Source organism: Leptopilina heterotoma, unplaced genomic scaffold (genome assembly GCF_015476425.1).
Source record: "Leptopilina heterotoma isolate Lh14 unplaced genomic scaffold, ASM1547642v1 Lhet_281, whole genome shotgun sequence".
Lineage (NCBI taxonomy): Eukaryota > Metazoa > Arthropoda > Insecta > Hymenoptera > Figitidae > Leptopilina > Leptopilina heterotoma.
The window spans coordinates 519259-544313 of record NW_025110988.1 but is presented as its reverse complement, the minus strand read 5'-3'; the positions used below and the strand labels follow the sequence as shown (position 1 = coordinate 544313).

The following is a 25055-nucleotide window of genomic DNA, read 5'->3' as shown; positions in this document are numbered from 1 at the left end:
ATAATTCTTAATTATAATTAAGAATTTATCAATTAATTAGTAATTAAAAATCACCTTGCAACAGAATCAGCCCAGCGAACATTTTCAGAAGCCAAACCACCCACGAGACGATTTGCGAGGGCAATTGTTGCATTTGTGGCATCGGCTTCTTTTTGGCACTTCAATTTTTCAGCTGTTGCTTGCTCAAAATCGGCTGTCAATTTTGCTAGTTGCTCCTCCAGAGACTTAAAATCCATAAATTTATTTCGTTGATCATGAATTGTAAAAGAAAGATTTATTTTTAAATACTTACGGCAACTTTTCGCTTTATGCCGCTCAATTTATCCTGAGCTGCAGCTAATTCAGCGTTCGCCTGTGCGAGGGCTTTCCGTTTTGGTTCAACGTCACAAAATACTTCATAGAATTTGATGATATTAATTACCCAGGCGCACAATCCGGCTGCAGCTGCCGATTTTGAACGAACGAATTCCGGTTCGAATTCAGAATCCTTTAAATAAGGTTGTATTGCTTTGGTTACTTCCGGATGAATATTCTCCTTGTCGTAATTAATCAATCCGTCAAGGAATGTGTCGACTTTGGCCATTGTTATCTATTAAACGATGATTTACGATTCAATTTATTAAATGGTAAGAATGATGACAAATATTTTTAATAATTTATTTCTAGAGTTAGAATTTTAGGTAAAAAAATCTATAGGGTTCATTCTACCTTGGCTGCTTTCCAACTTCGATCTTTTGGTACTTTTCCATTTGGTGCTAAAAGAACCATAACGGCGGCTGTGACATTCGTAACGGCTCCCGGTGGCGAACCAAAGGATTTTAGTTCCGTGAGATTAGCTTTATTAAGAGTATTCAAAGCCTCCTGGGCTGCTAGCAATGCTGGCTCTGCTTTTACCAAATCGGCTTCGCAGTCTTTTTGCTTCTTCAATACTTCTTCGGCAATCATCGCAACTTTCGTCTCCTCCTCGTCGGCTGATAATACAAAATCATTGATAACAGTTAACATTAAAAAATACTTCTGTAGCGTGAAGGTTAATACTATAAAATATATAATTGCTAAAATTAAGAAAGAATTCTGGTGAAAATAATTATTATAGCACCTAGGGCTTTTTCTTTTTGCACTTTTTCGGTTTCGACGCCTACAATTGTAATAAGAGTATCAGCAGCCTCATTCTTCTGCTGTAATTCAATTTCCTGAATGGCCAATTTCTGCTTCAGTTCGTCAACTTGAACGGCAGTTGACCTCAACTTTGCTAATCCATTTTCGAGTCTTTCGATACGACCCCGAAGTTGCTTTGCTTTTGCTTTTAGCAATTTTGTATATAAACTGATTTGCTCCAAAAAAGACTTTGGTGTTGTGTAATTGTACCTTCTTTCGCTAGCCAAATACTGCCGACTAGCCGTATTAACTGTCGTGTGAGCGTGAGCCATAAATTTCGCAGCTGATTCTCTAAATAACAATTGAAGTAAATAATTAATCATTGTTGGGTAATTAATCATCAATCATTATCATGTAATTATTTTAGATAATTACCTAAATCATTAGGTAGCTACCTAATTTTTAAAGCAGTTGTCTCTTACCTGTAAATCCCTGTAACCTCTTACCTGTAACCTTCTGGTAGTTCTTCAAGTTCCTGAAGAAATCTTTTCGAAACTGACATAAGAGCCTCCTGGGGCCACTCATGAAACCAATTGATTGCTGTACAATTGATAATTGCTGGAAATTTTCTTGACCTCACTCTCAAAGTTGATCCAACCGGTGAGAAGCACAACACAACTCTCAATTGACGTCTTACCCTGTCTATAAAGAATTTCCAACAATTTTCCCTACTGTCAAGAATTCCAGCTCCTTTCACTTCATTACGCACGCCTGGAATTAGCAGAAATTTCTTTACTCATTCACTAAAGTAAAAATTAACCCCCTGACATTGCTAACTATCGTTATCGTCAGAAATCATCAGATTTGACGTCTGGGGCTCAATTACGTAAATCTAGACTATAGAATTTACGACGCGAAGATAAGTTAGCAACGCTAAAGAGTAAATAAATGTTTAAAAAATATTGTGGAGTACCAGCAATTATGTTCTCCACTTCATCTTCGGGAAACAGATCGGGAACTTCACCGGAAGCCAACATGTCATTGATGAGCACCAAAAATTGTTCATTCGGCACTTGGGCGTCAGTCATCAGAAACATTATTCCCAGATTTTTTAAACCTGACTTTGTATATAGGGAGGCTAATTCTAATTTAAAGTCAGTAACAGCGTAACCTTTTCGCAACTGGATTTGAAATACTTCCAGTGAGCTGATGAAAGCTGCTAGACGAGATAGACTTTGTTTTCCTGATCCACCAACTCCTACTAGTAATGCACTTCCTCTCGGTGATTCTAGAATTCGATTTATTCGACACACGTGCATCATTGCGTCCTCGAATAGTACGAGATTCATTGCTGACACTAGATCATTGTAACTGACTAAAGCTTCTGAGAGTAGACGATGAAGAGCCGTCCAATCGAGGACTGGCATGTATTTGGGTTCGCCAACTCCACCTGAGGAATTATATTCCAAAAAATTAGTTAAGCTTTTGTTTAACTTATTTTGGAGATTTTGGGTCGTTGATTTTAAACTCGAAAATCTTAACTCAAATCGTTACTCCCTATGACAATTAAAGTAGTGATTCTATAATTAAAGTAATCTGATTTATCTACCTGCAAAGTGACAGTAGATATTCGGCTTCTCCAAAACTGTCCCTTCGTCAATTTCTTCAAAATTTTTCTTCAATATATCAAGTTGAAATTTGTAAAAATTCTCAATATCCTTCTCGTCGACTAATTTGTCACCATAGACACGCTGCGTCTCATGGAGCCATAGTCGTAGAAAATCCGATGGTATCTGTAGACATTCATTCGTACTGAATAGTAAACCCTGAAAGCAATTGGATAAATCGCGTAAATTGAATATGTAGTGGAATTTAACGGCTGTTGGCAGGAACACTTGAGCCGAACGATTATGCAATTGAAGAGAAGCTTGGACGATATTTGAACATAAATTCGTGACAGTAGGTGGAAACCTGTGGATAAAAAATATTCTTAACTACTTGAAATTATTTATCATTAGAATTCGATAGAGGTATAATTTACTTCCCTCTCACCTGTGTTCGATATTTGCCAAATGCTGAGACAATATTGATGCATAAATTGTGGTCAAAGATTCAGCATTAGGGAAGCTGACAGCAAAGACAGCAAAATGCCTCTGCAATCTTGGATTAATAGTAAACGATCCAGCAGTCGGATTCATGCAACTCACATACTGACAATTGTGAATATCCTTAAGTGATAATTTCGTCCTATCGTACCAATGCTCATAATCTAAATGCTGTCTGATCAAAGTATGAGGCTGCACCGTCCCGTACGTATCAACCTCCGGCATATTCATATCATCAATAAAATAAACCAATGTCTTATTGCCAGGTGGTCCATAATTTCTACCCGCCTTTTTCTCCAAAGGCTTCTCCAATATCTTCTGCAACATCTCCGAAGATGTATAAAAATTAAACGGCACATTAGTCACTGCGTAATTCTCAGAGAGTTGTAACAATTTTTCCGAAACAAGTACAGTTTTCCCACAACCAGCCGTACCGACCAACATCACCGGATGTTTTTCATTCATCAGCAAATCGAGGAAGTAACGAATTCTAATTGATTCCGCAGTGTAGACAAGAACCGCCTGCAGTGGTATATCCGGATCGAGTTCAAATCTCGGCAATCTTTGTGACCAGGGGACAAATGTTTTCGTCTCCTGATCAATGTAGCAGTCGAATACAGTTCCTTGAGCGGGGAATTTCACTTGTTTGAATTCATTGACCCACCATTTGGTGAATTCGATACGATAGTCGACGGTTTGGTCTTGGAACATTGATGATCCGAAAGCCCAGACTGCGGCGAATACGAAGTAGAGTTCATAATCGTCTTTGGAGAAATCGTTGGCGGTTAGTTCGGGAACTAGGAGGCAATTTAAGAGATGGCAGAGCATCTCCACGTGCGCCATGTCAGCGATGGGGGTTATCTTCTTAAATCTGGTTCTCAGTGTTTCTAGACACTGGGGAATGTATTTGTCGAACAGCATAACGAGACTTGATTTTTCACTGGCTAATGTTCGTTTTTCGATCCAGCTGGTCACGTAGGGATTCCAACCCAAGTCTTGGGCGTTGATGTAGAGAATTCCAGCTCTTGAGACAGTTGCTGGCGTCGCTGTTCTGAGATTCGATATTTCAAAAAGAAGTCTCATGGCGGGTGTTAATGCGATTCGCTCATTGCTGGCGAGAGTCAAAACTTTGTTGTCATCCATAACGGTGTTTAGTGATTCAATCCACATTGGGTCAATGTCTCCGTCTAGGACAATCCACTTGGGATTCTCGCCTCCAAGATTGGCTTGCTCCCTCATTATCACTGAAAATAGACCGTCCTTCCATTCACGAGTTGCTGGATTGATGATTCCAAATAGTTCGTCATTCGTTACTGCCTTTGGATTCAGATCGTTGTAAATGGGTTTTCTCTTGATGTTCTGATAGGTCCTGAAGAGAGTATTCCACACTTTCGTTTTACCTGAAATTATCCTTATTTTTAATCTATTATTTCCTGTAAGAAAATATTTGTCGTTTAAATTGGTATTTTTTCATCTATTTCAGGGTTGCCACACGGGGAAAAGTCAGGAAAAAAGAAAATTAAAGTTTCTTGGTAACCCTGTATTTGCTTATTTTTTTTATTAAAAATCCTATTAATTATCAAACTGAATAGTTAAAAAAAATTGATGCTCACCACAACCAGCGAGGCCAACAATAAAAACCGAGTGTCTAACTTCCAGCAATTCCTCCAGTTGAACGACTTTCAAGATAAAACCATCCTCCGGCTGAAGAAGTAAATCAGCAGCCGCCTGCTTCACTGTCTTCTCAAAATCAATATCCCTCTTCCTGGGAACATCGAGAGCGGGAAATAGATCGGCTATTAAGCCCATAAAAACTGGTAAATCGTCTGAAACAACTTTTGGTATATTAAAATCCCTCAATGCCCGCATAAGGACCTCTTCTTCCGGTCTTCCCGGATCGCCTCTCTTCAAACTTCCTGCAACCACCAACACCGATTTAATTGCCCTCAAACCCCAATCGTAATGATCCTGCTTCGACAATAATTCCTTGCACAATGTATAGAGTGTAATAAATTTGCGCGCTAAAATTTTCGCCTCCTGAAAACCCTCAGCCACCAGCATAATTTCGCAAATCAATTCAAAATCAGGTACAACCATTGCGCAGGGACGAAATAGTGCTTTCAAATTTTCCGGCAATTCAGTGCGTCCCGCGTAACCTGGATTCATTGTTATAAATATACCAACCGATGGCACAAGAGCAATTATTTCGCCCATGAAATTGAATTTATTTTTCTTATCTCTAATTGCGTCTTGCACGGATTTCACTTGAACTGCAACCACTGAGAGTACCTCGACGGAAATTCGGTTGAATTCATCGAAGCAACCCCAAGCGCCGGTTTGAGCGAGTCCTTTATAAATGTTGCCACAAGATTTATAATCCATTTGCTCCGAACAGTTGAACACATATACCATTATACCCAAGGCTCTACCTAAATCTTTCGTTGTTTCCGTTTTTCCCGTTCCGGCTGGTCCTGCTGGACCACCCCCCATCACAAGATGAAGAGATTGCGTTAACGTGATGTAGCATCTGTCTGTCAGGGGAGTTATCACCAGTCTGCAAATTGACGATTTACATTAGATGCAAATTTAGGAAATTACTAACAGGACTCTTTTACTTAATTTCTATTTTATTTATTATTTTCTCTCTTTTGTTTGCAATATTTTGTTCCTTTTATTTATATTTTTATATCTAGCAAATTATAATAATTAATAATAATAAAGTACATGTTCCGGTAATCTGTTCGCAGTTTGAAGTTAGTTGTTGTTTGCTTTTTTGTTTCTTAACTTTTTTTAATAATTTTTCTTTTCAAATATTTTCAATTTTAAAATAAATGTATTGAAAATCATCGAATTTTTGCAAATAATTTTAGCAAAATTTTGTACAGAATTTTAATTTTTGTATAGAAATAAATATTTCTATCAAGTAACTTTTTTTTTCATTGCACGATATTTTATTGATTTTTTAATTAATTAATTTAGAATAAAATTTTTTTAATTAGTTAATAATAATTAAAAGCGAACCTTGGAGTATTTCCCAAATATTCGTGTGAATATTTGAATTGAGCGTCGCAAATATTTGCAAAGCAATCCTTCTCCTTTTCGTCCCATCGATGTCGCAATTGACTTTGCCACTGAAAGGCCTGAGCAGTTTCAACTTTAGCTTGAACCAATTTTGCCACAACATCTCTCGAATGAACGTCAATTGTACAAATTGTCATCACCTTCTGACGATCCTGTTTACTTAGTTCGCCAAGAAGAAGGGAAATTAATGTACTCAATTGGGAAATTTGTTTTTTCAAATAATCCTTAATTGAATTATCGTAACCCTCCTCTAATCTTCCAAAAGCCAGTGTCACCTCAGTGGTCCACCAAATTTGTGTTCCACATAGTGACACTTGCGCTGGATAATCAAAAAGCCATTGTTCACGTGGTTTCTCCTCATACAATACCACTGATTCACTGAAATAATGACGAATTGATACTCTCATTGCCATTTGGAGGCGATTCAACCAAACCTCCACTGCTCCTTCGCAAATCATTTCATAGTTGGTGAATTCCACGTATTCTCCATCCTTCGCGTGCATTCCTTCAAAATAGAAAATGCAATAAATTTAATTTGTTTATTTATTCATTTATTTCATATTTTTTTTAATTGTTTAATATTTAATTACATATTTATTGTATTTTTTTAAAATTGTAATTAAGTAATTAACATTCTATCAACTTTAATTTTTCAATAATTTCAGATTCAAAAGAAAAAACAAGTCACTTATTAACTAATTAATTAGAATTTATTATTATCAAAAAAATTTAATAAAATTTTTCGCTAAAATTCAATAATCTTCATAAGTACTAAATCTCTTCGTGGAAATTCCATTTATTTTAATACAATTTTAAATTTTAATTAAATTTCTCAAAAGAATTCAATTATTTTTAAAACTTTTAATAAAATTCTTTCCAGAAATTCAATTATTTTCAAAAGTTATCACAAAATTTTTCGCAAGAATTCAATTATTTTTTAAACTTTTAATAAAATTCTTTGCAGAAATTCAATTATTATCAAAAAATTTTATAACATTTTTCATGTAATTTCAATTATCTTCATAAGTAATAAAATGCTTCGCTAGAATTCAATTATTTTCAATACAATTTTAATTAAATTTCTCAAAAGAATTCAATTATTTTTAAAACTTTTAATAAAATTCTTTTCAGAAATTCAATTATTTAAGAAAATATTCATAAAATTTTTCGTAAGAATTCAATTATTTTCATAAATTATAAAATTTAATTCTATTATTCAATTACTTTCAATACAATTTTAATTAAATTTCTCAAAAGAATTCAATTATTTTTAAAACTTTTAATAAAATTCTTTTCAGAAATTCAATTATTTAAGAAAATATTCATAAAATTTTTCGTAAGAATTCAATTATTCAATTCATAAATTATCAAATTCTTCGCTGAAATCAAATTATTATGCTTAATACAATTTTAATTAAATTTTTCAAAAGAATTCAATAATTTTTAAATATTTTAATAAAACTCTTTGTTCAAAAATTCAATTATTTTCAAAAACTTTATTCAAATTCGTCACAAGAATTTAATAATGTTCATAAATAACGAAATTCTTTATACCAATTAAATTATTTTTTTCTCGAAAGATTTCAATTATTTTCAAAACTTGTTATGAAATTGTTCTCATGAATTCAATCGTCTTTATAAGTAATAACATTATTTGCGGGAATTTAATTATTTTCCATACAATTTTAATACCATTTTTCGAAAGTATTCAATTAGTTTTTAAACATTCAATAAAATTCTTTGCAGTGATTCAATTATTTTAATAAAATTAATAAAATAATATTAAATAATTTAATATAAAAAAATGAAATTAAAAAAATAAAGTAAATTAATTAACAATTTTAATTAAAATTTTCAAAAGAATTCAATAATTTCTAAATATTCAATAAAACTCTTTGCAGGAGTGCAATTGTTTCCAAAAATCTTATTGAAATTCTTGACAAGAATAATTGAATTCCAAGAAATAAATTATGTTCATAATTAAAAAAATTCTTTAAAGGAATTCAAATATTTTTTCTCGATAGATTTCAATTATTTTCAAAAATTATCATGAAATTTGTCTGCAAGAATTCAATTATCTTTCTAAGTAATAAAATTATTACCCGTGTGGAAAAAGCCACGTTCGAGCCCCACAGCTCCGGGGCCCTCGTGGAAGATCCATGAGGAGAAATCCACGAGGGCACCAGCAGGGGCCCCGTTCTTTGCCCTTACGGTTGCCCTGCTCAAAAATTTATCTAAGTTTAAAAAAAAAAATTTTTTTGTTGAAAAACTTTAGTTCAGAATGCATTAAATTACGTTTCAAAGCACCTGAAATAAACATTAAGTGACATTTTTCCAGAAATCCTATCACAAAGTTATGGAAATTTACGAGGGCACCAGCAGGGCCCCTGCTCTTAGCCATTATGAATGCCCTGCTCAACAATTTTTCTAAGTCCAAACGAAAAATTTTTTTTACAACAAAAAATTATTGTTTACTATCATTTTAAACAATGAAAAACACGTTTTTAACAAATATTTAATGTTACTTTTTTTGAAAATATTGAATTTACCTAAGGGCAAATCTCTAAGTCCAAAAAACAAATTTTTTTTTACATAAAAAAATTAATGTTTATATAATGATTTTAAACTATGAAAAACGCGTTTTTAACACAATAATGTTTTGACATTTTTTTTTTTTTTGAAATTATATAAATATTAATTTATGAATATTTATGGTCTATTATTATATTATTAATATTGTTATTATTATTATTAAACTATTTAATTATTTGTCATGGTGTATTAGTGTCAATAAATAATTTATTGAATCATCAAAAGCAAGTCAGCAAGTCACCTACATTAAAGCAATAATTTTCAAGTAGGTCCCATAGCATAGTGGTAAGAGTGTTGTCTGGTAGTCAGTAGGTCGTAGGCTCAATTCCCACGTGCGTCAGATTTTTTTTTTGTCACGATTTAATTAAAAAAAGTAAAAATTGTTAAATAAGAATGTTATTTATCAATAATTGGACTAATTTGTTATTAATAAATAATTAATTTATTAATTTAATTGAAAATAAAGTTGAGGGCATTTTATGAAATCCACGAGGGCACCGCGTGGAAAATCCATATGGAATCCATGAGGATTTTCCTCGAGGGTACCCATGAGGGAAAGCATGTCACGCCTTCGAGGGCTCCGCGTGGATTGCCATTACGGATTCCACATGGCAAGAGGGCAATCCACGAGGGCCCTCACCATTTTTCTGCACGGGTATATAAATTTATTTTGTTTTTCCCTGATTTTTACAAATAGATTTTTTTCCTTTTAACAACTCGCATTCATTATTTTAAAAAATTCTTCTGTACATTTATTTATCATATTGGATATTACCGACGAAAGTTGAACATATTTATTTCTTATTTTATGATTTAGAGAAACTCACAAACATGAAAAGACAATAATTTTTATTTTTTTATGCACGAATAGATAAATGCAGTTGGTATATTTTTATTTAGTCAAATGAAAATTATAGACAATTTTTTATCATTAAAGTAAATGTTTTTGTTGCGAAAGGGTAAAATTCTTATTTTCTTCTAATTTTAATTTTAAAATTGTTTATTACTATTTTTTCTAATTTTATTATTATATTGAATATTTGTAATAGTAGTTTTAAATAATATTTTAGGTAAAAAGTATTTATGACATATTGAACGACTGAAAAGATTAGAAATTAATTTTCGTCAATTGATTCGTGCACACAAATAATTGCAAAATTATTAGACAACATTTATTATTCTCAATCACAATGAATACAATTCTTATCCTTGGGAATATTATTACAATTATATTTGTTGTAAAATTAGAATCAACAGGAATACCACATTCAGAACGAATTCACGAACTTGAGAGCATTAATAACCTAAGAAACAAAGTGATAAGAGAATACCTTTCCAATTATGATTTACCTGAAGCATTTGAAATTTTAAGTCAATATATTTTGAATGAGGTGGAAATGTATGGATTTGCTGAACATTTAAACAGAACTGGAAGTCCACCAGAATGGAGCAATACTAGACAACTCAAAAATTATAAAAATTACAATTTTTTGAGATATAATTACTCTTTTGGAGAATATAGATTAGGTATAGAAAACACATATATGCACATTAATTTTCTTAGAAAAGAAATTTTTTATTTGACACATAACATAAATGTTCCAAAATTGGTTAAATCTTACAAAGAAAAAATGTTGCATAATTTAATTACATTTGATGATTATTATGCTATTCAACTTTTATTAAAAAATTATTTTATAATTAATTCGGAGAATCTCGCATCTTGGAGGATGAGAAGAGCTTTATACACTTTAGCTATTCGACAATACAGTTCAAATGCAACAATGAATTATATTCCAAAAACATGTTTTTTTAAGAAACAGGAAAGGAAGAAATTCGTTCAGGATATAAAGAAGGGAGATAGTTTCGAAAAGACAACTTTCAGTATCTGCAGCAGCAAATATAAAGAATCATACTCATATATTTATGAGTATTTTCTTCCTAATTCTTCCTGCTGGACGAATTATAAAGTGTTAATTACGGATCCTATTGCGATGGTAAGTTTGAAAGATATCGTGGATGTTGAAGATGAAGAACTATACGTAATACTTCCCAAGACAGACCTTACAGTATTAAGTGATGCAGAATTTTTTGTTGACAACGGTGCACCAAATTTTTATGTAAAAATATTAACTTCTCCAATTTATGCAAGGTCCAATTGGCTTACTGAATTAGCGAATGAAATAGAGAAGTATATAGAGATGGAAAAAGAATATTTTAACACTGCCAATCGTCATGTATGAGGAAATTGTTTTAACATTTATCTTTAATTAAAAACTACTGATAAAATGTACATTAAAAAAATATTTTCTGTATCGGATGTACGATATCAACGATGAAATAAAAATAATATAAGAAAACATTGATGCTGTGTTTTCTATCTTTAAAAATAAAAAACTACAAAAAGGGACATAATTATAAGTACACAACCTATACAAAACAATTTGCAGTTAATTTAGTGTAATAACGAAAAGGTCATAAAAATAGAAAATATTTTTTTTAAAGAAGTTTGATGCAATATTCAATTTTACGACTATCAGAACGATTAATTCCTATAAATTTAAAAATATTTTCGCAAATACTATAGGCGAGTAGAAAAAACAAAACACTCTGAAGATTTGTGGCTTCTTTAAACGTTACTATATTACAAGGAATATTTAAGAAGGTATGTAAATTTTATTTTTAATTCGAAAAATTGCTGAAAATATTAGACTATTTCAGAAATTATAATTGATACTTTGTAAATTTCAATTAGTAAATAGTGTTCATTTTTAAATCTGATTTAATGAAAATTGAGTTATTAATTCATCATAGTAAGAAATTTTACTGACTATTGTCATTTTTTACGAAAAATGACTAATAATTATTAATTACAAAATATTAATTATAAAAAAATAAATCTCTTTTCTACTATTGTTAATATAATTATATTAATGCTTAAAAAATGTTAACAATAATAAAAAAGAGATTTATTTTTTTATAATTAATATTTTGTAATTATTTACAAAATTTATCTATCTGCCCTTTAAATGTTAATTAGTTGTTTAATTTTCAGTAATTTACATTTAGAGAGAGCATAGATAAATATTTTTTATAAGACTAAAATTGTTTGCAAAATAAATACAAAATCGAGCAAATGTGCAAAAAGTAAATAAAAACTATAATCTTAATTACAAACAATATTCTAAATTGAATACAAAATAATGTTTAATAATTTTAATTAAATATTTAAAAAAAAAATATTTTATACATTGAATATTTATCATATTGAAAGTTAACTAAAAAAATTAAACGCTGATTTTTTTATAGCTTACTAAAACTCAAGGCAATGGAAAGATAATAATTTTTATTTTCTTTCTTGCACGAATAGATATGAATTTTTTTAATAAATAAAAATCGATGTTGTTTTTTAAATTAGCGACAGGGAATGAAAATAAAAATTGTCTTTTTATTTCCCTGAATTTTTAAAACAATAAAAAAATGAAATCAATATTCCATTTATGTAGCTAACTTTAAATATGATAAATATTCAATGTAAAGTAAATACAAAAGCTTGCTTAAATAAGTTAAAATTAATTAAATTAATTTAAAAAAATTAATCTTAATAATCTTAATTAATTTAGGAAATTAAAAACAAAATAATGTTCAAACATTTGCATTAAACATTTTCAAAAATTATTTTGTATATTGAATATTTATCATATTGAAACTTAGTTATAAAAATTAATCATTGATTTCTTATTTCATAAATTGTAAAAAACTCGAGGAAGTAAAAAGACATTAATTTTTATTTTATTTTTCTTTCAAATTTCAAGTACCTTTAAACAATTAATTTCAATGAAATTCTCCAAAAATTCAATTATTTTTAATATAATTTTAGAATATTTTAACCATTTCGAAAAATGGTATTAAAATTGTATTAAAAATAATTGAAATCAAATTATGTTTTGTGTCAACTTTGATAATAATTTTTTTAGTAGGAAAATAAAATTGTATTTTTTTTTTTTTTTTATTAAATTCTCACCAACGATTCGTTTCGGTTCGCCGTCTTTAGTTTTGGCGAAATTTAATCTCGCCATGGAATCGAAAAGTTTTGTTAAATGTTTCGCGACAACTGACGGTTGTGTGGCATTTGAGAGAATGTCGAGTAAATCGGTTGATGAGACGAAATAAAATCTGGGAAATGCAAGACGTTTTGTTTCAAGATATTCGGCTAGTGCTTTTTCACAAAGAACCAATTCATTTTGTAAAATTTCCAAAGCACTCGCTAGACCATCGCGATTTGTTGCCTGCACGACATTTGGCGTCTTTGACATATCCTCGGTCATTTCTTTGAATTCCTTGTCAATTCGAACAAAACGCTCTGCATCCACTGGCAATTGATTTCTAATGTCCTCCGAGGACATGAATATACTCTCCAAATGCATCCAAGTGCGTTGAACTTCAAACCAAACGGTCGTCACTTGATCGGCAATACTTAATTTTTTCTGCCAAGTCGAAACTTCCTCGAGAAAGTGTGCAATGAATTTCGACGTTATCAAATTTTGCAGTTGTACCTGTAATAAATATTTGCAAATTAATATTAAAAAATTATTGTTCAAAAATTATTATTTATTATTATTATTAAATTATTATTTACCTAGTCTCCCATACATAAATTTTATGATTATGAAAAAAAATGTTAAAAAAAGGAAAAAAGAAAAGGAAGAACTGAAAAAGAAGAAAGGAAATAATTATGGAAAAACAACAAAAAATGTATTAAAGAATTTTTTTTTAATAATAAAATTTCAATAAATTTCGAAACGTTTTTAGTCAACGAAGAAAAAGTATTTTTCTTTTAGAATTTTTATTAAAAAAAAATTGTTTTGAAAAAGTTTCGTGATCGACAATCTAGAAAGAATTTTTATTTAATTTCCGATATTTAAATTTTATGATAATAAAAGAAAAGAATTTATAGAAAGACAACTAAAACTTATTAGAGAATTTTTCTTACAATGTTATAATTTCAATGAATTTCGAAACGTTTTTAATCAACGAAGAAAAAATATTTTTCCATTCAAATATTTATACGAATTTTTATAAAAAAAAATATTTTAGAAAAAGCTTAGTGATCGACAATCACCGTTGTTTAAATTTTGATAATGAGAGGAAATAATTATAGAAGAACAAGTAAAAAAATTAGAGAATTTTCTTTTTACAATAATAAAATTTTAATTAATTTCGAAACGTTCTTAATAAACGAAGAAGAAAATATTTTTCTAGATATTCAAATTTTTAAATATAAATTTTTCTAAAAAAAAAAAAAATTTTAGAAAAAGTTTTTCGTAATTGACAATCAAAAAAAAATTTTTTTATTTAGTCTCCGATAATTAAATTTTATGTCAATAAAAGGAAATAATTATAAAAAACAACTAAAAAGTTATTTGAGAATAACAAATTCATAAATAATTTTTTAGTTGTAAACAATACAATATTAAAATTTCAATGAGTTTCGAAAAGTTTTTAATAAATTAAGAAAAAATATTTTTCTATTCAAAATTTTATAAAAAAAAATTTTTTTAGAAAAAGTTTCGTATTAGACAATCACAAAAATTGTTTAGAAACAAAAAATTCTTGAAATTTTGACTAATTCTTTCTAGATTTTAATTATACTTTATTTATTAATTTATTTAGTAAGAAAAAATAGTATAATAATTATGTTATATTATTTAGTTATTAATTATTATTCTTATTTTATTCAAAATTTTCGAACACAAAATTTTTTTACTAACATTTTTATAGTAAGAAATGACTAAAATTAGTAGAAATAAAATTAACTAAAATTAAAATTATAACTAAAGTTAAAACAAAAATTAGTATAATTTTATTAATTCTGCAAGAAAATATTTATTAGTAGAAAGAAAGAATCCGCATGTTTTCTCAATTATATCTCTTAATGACAATTGCGAACAGATGAGTGCGTTATAAAAATAGTGTTATATGGCAATTAGTATTACTTATGTAACATATTGTTAGTCACTGGTATAAAATAATAATTTGCGTAAGATAAATCTCAGAAGCTGTAATTCTATCAAGTTGTCAATATGTTTCGTGTTTTTCTTCTTTTTCTCCTTTTAACAATTACAACAGCTCGTGAGTATTTTTTTTCACATAGAAAAATTAATTAAAAAAAAACTTTTGACAAAACTAATACTTTTAATTTAATCATTTTCCAGTTTTAGAAATTTTTAGAAATTGAACTTAATTTTTTTTTTATTTTATTATTTTACTATTAATGATCCGAAAAGTTTTGAATTTTCAAATCAACTAAATTTTTTTATTTTATCTACAAATTAAATTTTTATCACAATAATTTGGCGTCACGTGTCAAAAAAATGATTTATAAAGTTTCTAAATGTAAAATTCAAGTAATATTTTTTTTAAAAAAATTTGTTTATTAACATTTAGAAAAATATTTTGTCAGTATCAATATTATCAATATTTTATTAATGTTAATATATTTGTTATTAATATTTTTATTACCTACATCATTAGTATTTATGTATATATTTATATTATTAATATTTATTCATTTCACGCTATTTTTTAATATTAAAATACTTAAAAATAATTTGATCATCAAAATTTTAAAAAAATTTTAAATTTAAATTCAACGCATATTGTGGAAGGCGAATGTGTAAAATTAGAGAATTGTTATAAATTTTAGAAGTAGATCGACAGCCGACAGGTCTAGAATGTGGTCCCAATGAAGAATTTACAACATGTGGCTCTCACTGCCCTGAAATATGTAACGATAATCGGGCAGATATCGTCTGCATTGCAGTGAGTGTTAATTAATTTTAAATTATACTCGAAAATTTATTTTCAATGAAATAAATTCAGTTGATAAAATTTAATTAAAAATCCATTTTTTTAGCGAATTGGAAAATTATTTTTTTATTCTTCATTGAGATAATGATTATTAATTATTGTATTGTGTTTTGCTATAATTTAATTATTATAATTTTATTTTGTTTATTTTTATTTTATATTATTTTATTAACAAAAATTTATTTTTCAGAGTTGTCACATTGGTTGTCAGTGTAAATCAGGATTTATAAGACACGATAAAACCTATGCTTGCGTCTTGCCACAAGATTGTTAAAATATTATTTCGACAATAATTTGTATAAAATTCTCATAAAAAATAAATTAATTACGAATGTTTTAATTTACTGATTTTGTTCATATTTTTTGAAAATTTTTTTCCCTTATAAAACTCTTTAGCTGCTATTTTTATAAATATTTTATTAATGACACTTATTTCATTAAAAAAAGACACTAATGGTACTATTTCTAAAACCGAAAATTTAAATTTAAATTTATTCAGACCTTTTTATTAATTATCGATACACAATAATTATTAGAAAAAATTAAAAATAAGACAATTAAAAATAAAAATCTATAAAATAATAATTCATACAAAAAATAAAAATCAAAGAAGAAATAAAAATCAAAGAAAAAAGAATTGAAAATCAAATAATAAAACAAATAGAAAATAAAACTTACCATCAAGCAAAAAAGAAAAAAAAAATAAAAAACTTTCTTAAATTTTATTTAAAACCTACTATTTACCATTTTTGGTTAATTTTCGGTTTTATCAAAATTATTTTTCTGATTTTTAATTGTTTGTTAAAAAAAAATTCATGTATATGGCAAAAACATCTAAATAAAGAAATGATAAAAAAAATTTTACACTGTTTTAATTTTATGACCGTTTCAATGTTTCCTGCACAATTACATTCAGGTGATTCACATGCACGTTTTTTTCTCCTTTTTTTTGTCTCCAGTTTGAATTTAGCATTTCGCAGAGATAACAGAAGTACAATTAAGTCTTGAAATAAAAGTCAGATTTGATAATACGTTTTGTTCAGTTGAGTAAAAAAATTCTAAAATTGAACTTGAAAAAATAATGGCACCTTCTTGCGTTTTTTTGTTCATCACAACATTTGTCTTAGCAAGTAAGAAAATATATCAGTAATTATTCCAAACAATTTTAATTATAAATAATTATATTAAATTTTATTTCTTTTTCATTAGGTATTTATTTTATTCTTTCAAATTTTTTAGTTAGATCGTTTTTTTTATTTCTTTTATTCAATTTTATTATTTTAAAATTTATTAGTTTTCTTGTTTAATTTTATTTCAAGTTCCAGTTACATAATTTAAATAATAATTCAGTTTATAATTTAAATTATAATTTTAATTACAATTTAATAAATATTAAATTGATTTTAAAAGCAATTCAATAAATTAATAATTCAAATTATGATTCGAATTATAAACCAGTTTATAATTTAAATTATATTTTAAATTATAAATTGAATTAGAAAATTGGAATTTTAATTTAAATTATAAATTGAATTAGAATTCGAATTTTAATTTGAATTGGAATTAATAGTATTCAGCACTGAAGTAAATGAAAAAATTGAATAATTATATAAAATTAGAATAATTTGGTAAATTAACTTTTGAATTAAAATTATCGATAAAATTTTATTATTAAATTTTAATTTCTTAAAGATGTGATAAACGCTCAACCTGAAATTGTACCAATCAGAGATTGTGGACCAAACGCTGTATGGAGTCGTTGTCAAATGCCCTGTTCACCTTCTTGTGATAGTATTAATAATCCGAATCCTATCAGATGTAATTCAGTAAGTTAATCGTAATTTAATTATTTAAAAAAAGTCCCAACAAAAAAAGACTTACATTTTAATTCTACAATCTATAATTTAATTAATTAAATTAATTTAAAAAATAAATATTTCATTGATCACTTTATTTATTATCATTATTTTTTCATTTCTATTATTTATAATACTTATTTATTTAATTTAATAAACTTATTTATTTATTTAGATTTATATTATTATTATATTTAATATTTCTATTACTATCAATATTTTTATGAATTATTTATTTATTTTTCTTATTAACAATTTAATTATTTCGATTGTCAACAATATTGTCAACTATTTTTTGAAAATAATTTATCTTTTTTAGTTATTATGTCGTGCTGGATGTAATTGTATGCAAGGATATATAAGAAAATCGAAAAATAGTGTGGAATGCGTTTTAGAGGAAGATTGTCCGAAAAAAGGTAGGAAAAAAAAAATTACCCTTGAAATTCAAATAAATTTTCTTAATCTCAATTTTTAAGAAAATATTTTTAAAAGTCATGAAAGGGAAAATATTTTCTAATTTATAATCAACAAATAAATTTTTTGTGACTTCCTTTCTTTTTTTTTTTTTTGTTATTAACAGACACGGTTATCTTGTTTATAAATTTCACCAATAGGAAATTATGAATAAACTTTTCCTTATTTTTTTCACTTATCAGGTATATAACTAAAGAGTAATAAATAAAAGCAATAAATGAAATTCAATTTTATTTCTAAATTGTTGATTTTATTTGAAATATTTTAAAATTTTATAGAAAAATGTCACCATTTTTTTTTTACTTTACTTATTGTTCTAATTGTATGGTCAAGTACGTTTTTTTAGTATTATTTGCAAGTTGCATATTATAATTTATAATATAATAAATTATATGGAAATTTTTAATCATAATTATAATTATTATTAATTAATTTCTAAAAAAAAGGCCTAAATATGATTACGAAATAATTAAGAAACAATTTCAACAAAAAGTAATATAAAAATTACAATTTTAAAAAGTAATTTTAAAAATTACAATTTCTATCATTTTATATTTTTTATTTATTTATATTATTATTTATAACATTATTGCATCCATTGAATGTATTGCAATTATTATTTTATTTTCATTGTTTATATTTTTTTTATTTAAAGTTTTATTATTTATTACTTTAATATTTAATTATTTAAAAATTTGTTTATTTTATTTATTATAAAATTTGCATAGAAAGCAAAAAGCTTAAGGGGAGGTTCTCATTGCGGGGGCCAAAATAAACACAAACTTTGACAATTTTTTGCGAGGAACGGCTATGACTTAGCGATGTAATTTTTTTTTCTAAATAAAGATACATTCTTGAACTTTTAAAATATATATTTCATTTTCAAAAAAATGCAAAATGGCGGCCAATATGGCGCATCTAGAAAATAATGTTTTTTTAAATAGGGAAAACGGTGGGCATTCTACACTGCGCAATTTTTAGTCTAAAACAAAAACTCAAAATTTTTTATAAAGGTGACATCCTAAAGAATAGGTTATACCTATAAAATAGTTAAAAAGTTAATAAAATGACAAAATGGCGGACACATTTTTAAAAAAACTGCGTTTTCGCATTATTTTTACATATTTGATCTCTTGTAAAAATCTCTATTGTTAACAATTTTATTATATTATAGGTATAACCCCAGTAGAATTTAGTTACCTTTAATTATCCGCAAACCCGAAGTTGATTGATTAAATAGTTTAGACGCTACGATGCCCACCAGTTTTAAAATCTTGTTTCGAGAAAAACGCGTTTAAGGTTTGAGAAACATTTTTGTGCAATAATTGTATTCTTTGCAATTCTTTGTTCAATTTGCGTATATGATAAATATCTATAGGTATTTAGGGTCGCTCTTTACGATTCTGAGGTCAGATTTGCAAAATTTTTAAAAATTGATTCGATTTGCCTGACATTTGTTACTCAGTGCTCGGGACGGCGGTGAGTTCAAGACTTCATAAAAACGAAAATATTCTTCGGATCAAAAAATCGCTATACACACATATTCTACATATATATAGCTTTAAAAAAATACAATAAAAAAGAAATCAATTTTTTTGACTCCCGCAATGGGAACCTCCCCTTAATTTAAAAACATTCAAATAGAAAATTTGAGCAAAGACAAAAAAAAATTTTTATTCTTTTCATAGCAACTCCTAGACCAAATCAGCGATGTGGACGTTTTGCAGTATGGAGTGATTGTGCTTCATATTGTCCTCCGAATTGTAAAGATTTAAATAGTCCAAATCCAATTATGTGTCCCGCGGTAAGTTTATAATTTTAAGCACAAGATTTAAAATAATAAATAACAATATAATTATTAATTATTATAATATTAATATTATAAAATTTATAATAATAATAATAATATTATTATAAATTATTAAAATTTATTTATTTATTTTTTTAAAATTTAATTTATTTTTTTTTTATAAAATTTATTTTAATTTATTTATTATTAAAATTTTTATTTAAATTTTTCCAAATTTAAATATTGACTTTTATTTTCAACAGGTGTGCGTAAAGGGTTGTGTATGTATTGAGGGTTACATTAGAAAAGATTTAAGTGACCCTAATTGCTATCCAAATTCAATCTGTCCCGTCATAAGGCCATCAGTTGATGAATAATTTATCCGAAAAAGAAAATCTTGCCTTTTTTTAAAAATTGATAAATAAAATTGTATTTTTACTGTACAATAAACTTGATAAAGTATTAAAATTTGATTCTTTTTTTATAAATTAAAAAATACTTTAAAAGAAAATATAATAATTAATAATAATTATTATTTTTTTTAGATTTAATTCTAGTTTTTTATAATTTAATTTACGAACAAAAAAGTCACAGTTTTTCTAAGGATACCAAATTGAGACAAAAAAAATATCAATAAAACGTAGAATCGCAACTATTTTTATAGATTTTTTATCTCAATTTGAAATCCTTAGAAAACTGTAATGTAATTGTGTTTTAATAATTTTCCTTTGATTTTATTATTATTTTTTATTAGTAAATAAAAGAATAAAAAATAAATGCAAATTTTTCATTGGACGATTTTAATAAAGTGGCTTTATTTTCTTTATTTTAATAAAATAAATTTTTTTGAATTTTATAGAAATTGATTGATAGGCAATTATCGGTAAATTTTTCCTTATTCACATTTGCGCATCTTTAATTTAATATTTATTTGAAAAAAACTACTACGATAAAATTTTTTCCTGCATTTGCCAATTGTCAGTTGAAATTGAGACTTCTTAGAGTAACAGGATGTCAAAAATGTTTATAATTTTAATTTTTACTCTAATTGCATCGACATGTAAGTAATTTTTCAAAATTATCATCACAAAAATTAATTAATTGAAATAAATTATAATTTATAAAGTAAATGTATAATAAAATATGTAGACGTGAAAAAAATGTAATGTAAGTACTCAACTTTGTTACAAACCCAATTTCAGACCAAAAAAATATTTTTTTCGCAAACTTTGATTTTTAAATTTCTATTTAGTTAAAAATTTTTGAAAATAAATAAATTCTTTATGTAGCAATAATGGATGCACAAACAGAAGAAAATATATTTCCCGATTGTGGACCGAATGGAATTTGGAAGAATTGTGGTTCATTCTGTCCCAGAACTTGTCAAAGACCAATTGGGCGAATGTTATTTCGTTGTCCTACGGTAAAAATTTTAATAAATATTATAAAAAAATTGTAATCAATTAAAAAATTCTCGTTTCACAATTAAAATACTTATATTATTTATTATATTTTCTTTATTTATTTTATTTTACACAATTTTTTTCTAAATATTATTTTTTGTTGATAGGTCTGTAGAAAAGGTTGTGTCTGTAACACGGGTTACATTTTAGTTTCAAGAACAAATTCCACATGCATACCAAATCATGAATGTCCCCGGTTGAAAAAAAATGAATAACTTTCAAATTTTTCAATTTTTATTTGGTTAAAAATAAAATAAAATCTAGTGGAAAATACATTTTTTTTAATAATAAATGGTAGAAATGCAGAATTTTGTTAAATAGTTTGTAACAATCTTACAAAATGTTTTTAAAATTCAACAATTATTTAATTGTTAAAAATAAATATTAAATATTAAATATTGTTGAAAATTATGAATAAAAATTATTTATTCCCTTATGCGTTTTAAGATTTTTTTTTTCAATTTCTAGACTGTAATAAATAAATTATAATAAACTATAAAAAATGTTTTCTGTGTATATTTAAAATAAATTAATAGTTTAGTTCTTTCTTTCTAAGATTAAATTCGAATAAAGATATTACTTAAGTTATCATTTAAATTATTCTTATTACTATTATTATTATTTTTATAAACATTAATATTATTATTATTTTTATTACTATTATTATTGTTATTATTATTATTCTCTGGAAATTTTTGTAAATTTATTTTTTTCTACATGTTTTCTAATTTTGTTTCTAAGCAAACATTATGTACTATTATTATTACTTATATTATATTTTTAATATTTCACATTTATGAGTCATTTATGAGTTTATATAAAAAGAAAAAAGAAAAATGAAAAAAGAAAAAAATTAAGTAAATAAACAAATAAAAATTTATTTAAATATATTTAAAAGCACAAAATTTCCTTATATTTCCTTTCTCCATATTTCGATAAAGAAAAAATTTATTTTCCAGTAAAAGTAAACATTCAGAAAAGTATATAAATTCAACATATAAATTCAAATTCGAATGTCAATTCAAAAATATATCGTTAGTTGAATTTAGAAAATTTTTTTGAAATCAGAAAAAATGTCACGATTGTTCATTAATTTTTTTATTCTCTTAATTGTGACTCTGGGTAAGTTTGTCATTTTATTACGAATTTTTCTATTAATTTTTCTTTTATTTTTTGTTTCTTTGTAAACAGGTGTTTTTTAATTTCGGTAAACAAATAATTAAACAGAAATAATACAAAAAAATTCATCAACAGTTTTTTTTCTTTTTAATATAATTTTTTTTTAGCTTCAGTAAACGCTCAATGTGGAAGAAATGAAGTTTGGACAAATTGTGGTAGACGTTTTGCGTGTCAAAAAAATTGTGACGACATAAATAATCCAATTACAACTATTTGCAGTGCCGTATGTTTAACTGTTTAATAAATATTTTAATGTTTACAATAAAAATTTAAAATCAATCTTTTTGTTTTAAAATAAATGATTTTTCATAAGATAAAATTATGATAGTTAATTATTAACTATGATAATGATAATCTATAATAATTAACCATTAATTATGATTATTAATTATTGATTCTGATAATTAATTACTAATTATGATAATTAATTGTTAATTATTATATTTTACTATAATTATGGTAAATAATTGTTAATTTTGATAATTAATTATTAATGATCATAATTAATTGCTAATCATGATAATTAGTTATTAATTATATATGCGTTTTGTTAATAACGTTTAAATAGTAATTTGCTTATAATTATAATAATTAATAATTATTAATATAATTAATAAAAAAAAGTTAATAATTTTTTGTCAAACAGAATTGTGAAGCTGGCTGTGTATGTAAATCAGGTTTCGTTAGAAGATCGCGAAGAAGTAAAACATGTGTTTTAGAAATAAATTGTCAACGATAAATAATTTAAAAATTATTCTTATTATTATCGATTTTTTTAACCATTAATAAATAAATAAAAATAATTCTACTTAACATAAAACTTTTTCCTCATTTTCTTTCGTGATAAAAATGGAAAAATTTATTTTACAAATATAAAAGTAAATAACAAAAAAAGTATAAAAAAACACGATATCAGTTCAGGGATTGTTAGTTGCATTTAGAATTTTTTCTTAACTAGAACAAAATGTCACCGTTTCTTATTACTTTTTTCATTGTTTTGGTTGCGTCTGCAGGTAAGTTTCTTGTAATTATTATTCGTTAAAAATACTTTTTTCATTATATTTATTTTCATTTCTTTGCTTTATTTCTCTATTTCTTCTTATTTCTTTTTTTCGCTTTACTTCTTTTTTCCCTTTTTTCTCATTGAAAAAAATTTTTTATTTCTCTTTATTATTTTTTGGATATTTTTCTTTTTTCTTTTTTTAAATTAAAAAAAAAATACAATATTTACAATTATTTTTTTTTTATTTTGTAATATAGGTTTTGTAAGCACGCAACAATGTGGGGAAAATTCAATATGGACCGAGTGTGGTACACGGTGTCCAAAAACTTGTGATAATGTTCGAAATCCAGAACCTATTCCTTGTACATTGGTAAAAGAAAATTAATTACTTTTTACAATTATTAATTTCATAGAAAATTTTATTACAATTAAAAAATATTAATAATTAATAAACAATAATAAGTAATAAAATTAATAATTTTACTTATATTGGTTATTGTATTTTTTTTTCTTTTTTTATTTCACATTTATAAAATTATAAATAAATGAAAATTAATGTTTTAAATTGAAATTCCTTTTTTGTCAACAGGAATGTGTAAGAGGTTGCAGATGTTATCGTGGTTACGTTAGAATATCTTCAAGAAATCATAACTGTGTATTAGAAAGAAACTGTCTTAGAATGGAAGAAATTGAATGAAAAATAATTTCTAAAAAATAATTTTTATTAACACAGTCTTTGCTTGAAAAAAAAATTATTTTTTCACAAATTGCACTGACAAAATGAAATGTGCATTCTTGAATTGATAATAAACAAAAAATATATAAATTTTGAACATTTTTCCTGTAAATATCTTTGCGGAAACAAATTGACAATAAATTTTTAATATCCATGTATTCAAATTGTATTTAAATTTGATAACAAAAAATTGTTTATTCAGTGAAATCTGTAAAAACAAAAAAGAAATATATGATTCTTATAAATTTTCCTTTATTAACGAAGAGGAATTTTTCTTTCTATTACAAAAAGAAAAAATGTGAATAAAAAAGTTGAAAACAATGCCTATAAATAAAGAAAGATTGAAGTGAAAAGAAAGGAAATGATTCATGTACAAACAAATTAATGAAATAAAAAAGAAAAAAAAGTTTTCGATACAAAAAATGTAAATATAAATAATAAAATATTAATTTCTCTCAACGTTGTTAATAAAAAAACAAAATTTATAGAAAACTTGGAAAGCAAACATTATTAATAATAATTCAATAGAAGAAGAATAATTCTTGCCGAAACATTTTAATAAATGTTTCCTTAATTTTTAAATTAAGGAATATAAATAAATAAATTAGCTGTATACAATAAATAAATAAATAAATAGTAACAAATAAATAACTAATAAAAGTGTGTAAATTTAATTAATTAATTATTTTATTTCCGATTAAAATAATATAAATTTTTTTATATTTCCAACTAATATAATTAAATGATGAATAAATAACAATATTAAAGAGAAAAAAAATTTTAAATCAATTTCTCAGAAAGGACAATAT

General features: G+C 25.8%; 6 protein-coding genes across 7 annotated transcripts in view; 5 read left to right on the top strand and 1 right to left on the bottom strand.

Moving 5' to 3' along the window:
- Positions 1-25055, bottom strand: part of LOC122504169 (dynein beta chain, ciliary) — a 77320-nt gene that overhangs the window by 22188 nt on the left and 30077 nt on the right. Inside the window, exons 7-17 of the mRNA XM_043615102.1 lie at positions 12901-13432; positions 6225-6789; positions 4817-5757; positions 3151-4603; positions 2708-3069; positions 2072-2548; positions 1605-1869; positions 1100-1449; positions 709-971; positions 293-589; positions 55-224 (exon numbers count right to left, since the gene is read on the bottom strand). Coding sequence (XP_043471037.1) covers positions 55-224; positions 293-589; positions 709-971; positions 1100-1449; positions 1605-1869; positions 2072-2548; positions 2708-3069; positions 3151-4603; positions 4817-5757; positions 6225-6789; positions 12901-13432 — 5675 coding nt within the window. The remainder of the gene's footprint in view (positions 1-54; positions 225-292; positions 590-708; positions 972-1099; positions 1450-1604; positions 1870-2071; positions 2549-2707; positions 3070-3150; positions 4604-4816; positions 5758-6224; positions 6790-12900; positions 13433-25055) is intronic.
- On the top strand, positions 9789-11240 carry LOC122504154. Its single transcript, XM_043615085.1, has 2 exons — positions 9789-9835; positions 9947-11240. The coding sequence occupies exon 2, from the start codon at positions 10067-10069 to the stop codon at positions 11117-11119; it is 1053 nt and encodes a 350-aa protein (XP_043471020.1). The 5' UTR covers positions 9789-9835; positions 9947-10066; the 3' UTR covers positions 11120-11240.
- LOC122504165 (chymotrypsin inhibitor-like) lies at positions 14874-16090 on the top strand. The gene is made up of 3 exons (XM_043615097.1): positions 14874-15008; positions 15583-15698; positions 15937-16090. The coding sequence occupies exons 1-3, from the start codon at positions 14960-14962 to the stop codon at positions 16018-16020; spliced, it is 249 nt and encodes an 82-aa protein (XP_043471032.1). The 5' UTR covers positions 14874-14959; the 3' UTR covers positions 16021-16090.
- LOC122504155 (zonadhesin) lies at positions 16697-20333 on the top strand. The gene is made up of 5 exons (XM_043615086.1): positions 16697-16876; positions 17439-17572; positions 17922-18018; positions 19765-19880; positions 20129-20333. Exons 1-5 carry the CDS (start codon positions 16828-16830, stop codon positions 20240-20242), a joined length of 510 nt encoding a protein of 169 aa, XP_043471021.1. The 5' UTR covers positions 16697-16827; the 3' UTR covers positions 20243-20333.
- On the top strand, positions 20816-23259 carry LOC122504160 (chymotrypsin-elastase inhibitor ixodidin-like). 2 transcript variants are annotated; one of them, XR_006301810.1, is made up of 4 exons: positions 20816-20925; positions 21155-21288; positions 22615-22730; positions 23154-23259. XR_006301810.1 is itself a non-coding variant. In XM_043615091.1 (3 exons), exons 1-3 carry the CDS (start codon positions 20877-20879, stop codon positions 21541-21543), a joined length of 291 nt encoding a protein of 96 aa, XP_043471026.1. In that variant the 5' UTR covers positions 20816-20876; the 3' UTR covers positions 21544-21631. The 2 variants fall into 2 exon arrangements, 1 of the variants encoding a protein (XP_043471026.1); XM_043615091.1 differs by lacking the exons at positions 22615-22730; positions 23154-23259 and adding an exon at positions 21436-21631.
- LOC122504162 (chymotrypsin-elastase inhibitor ixodidin-like) lies at positions 23444-24396 on the top strand. The gene is made up of 3 exons (XM_043615094.1): positions 23444-23520; positions 23768-23880; positions 24100-24396. Exons 1-3 carry the CDS (start codon positions 23472-23474, stop codon positions 24205-24207), a joined length of 270 nt encoding a protein of 89 aa, XP_043471029.1. The 5' UTR covers positions 23444-23471; the 3' UTR covers positions 24208-24396.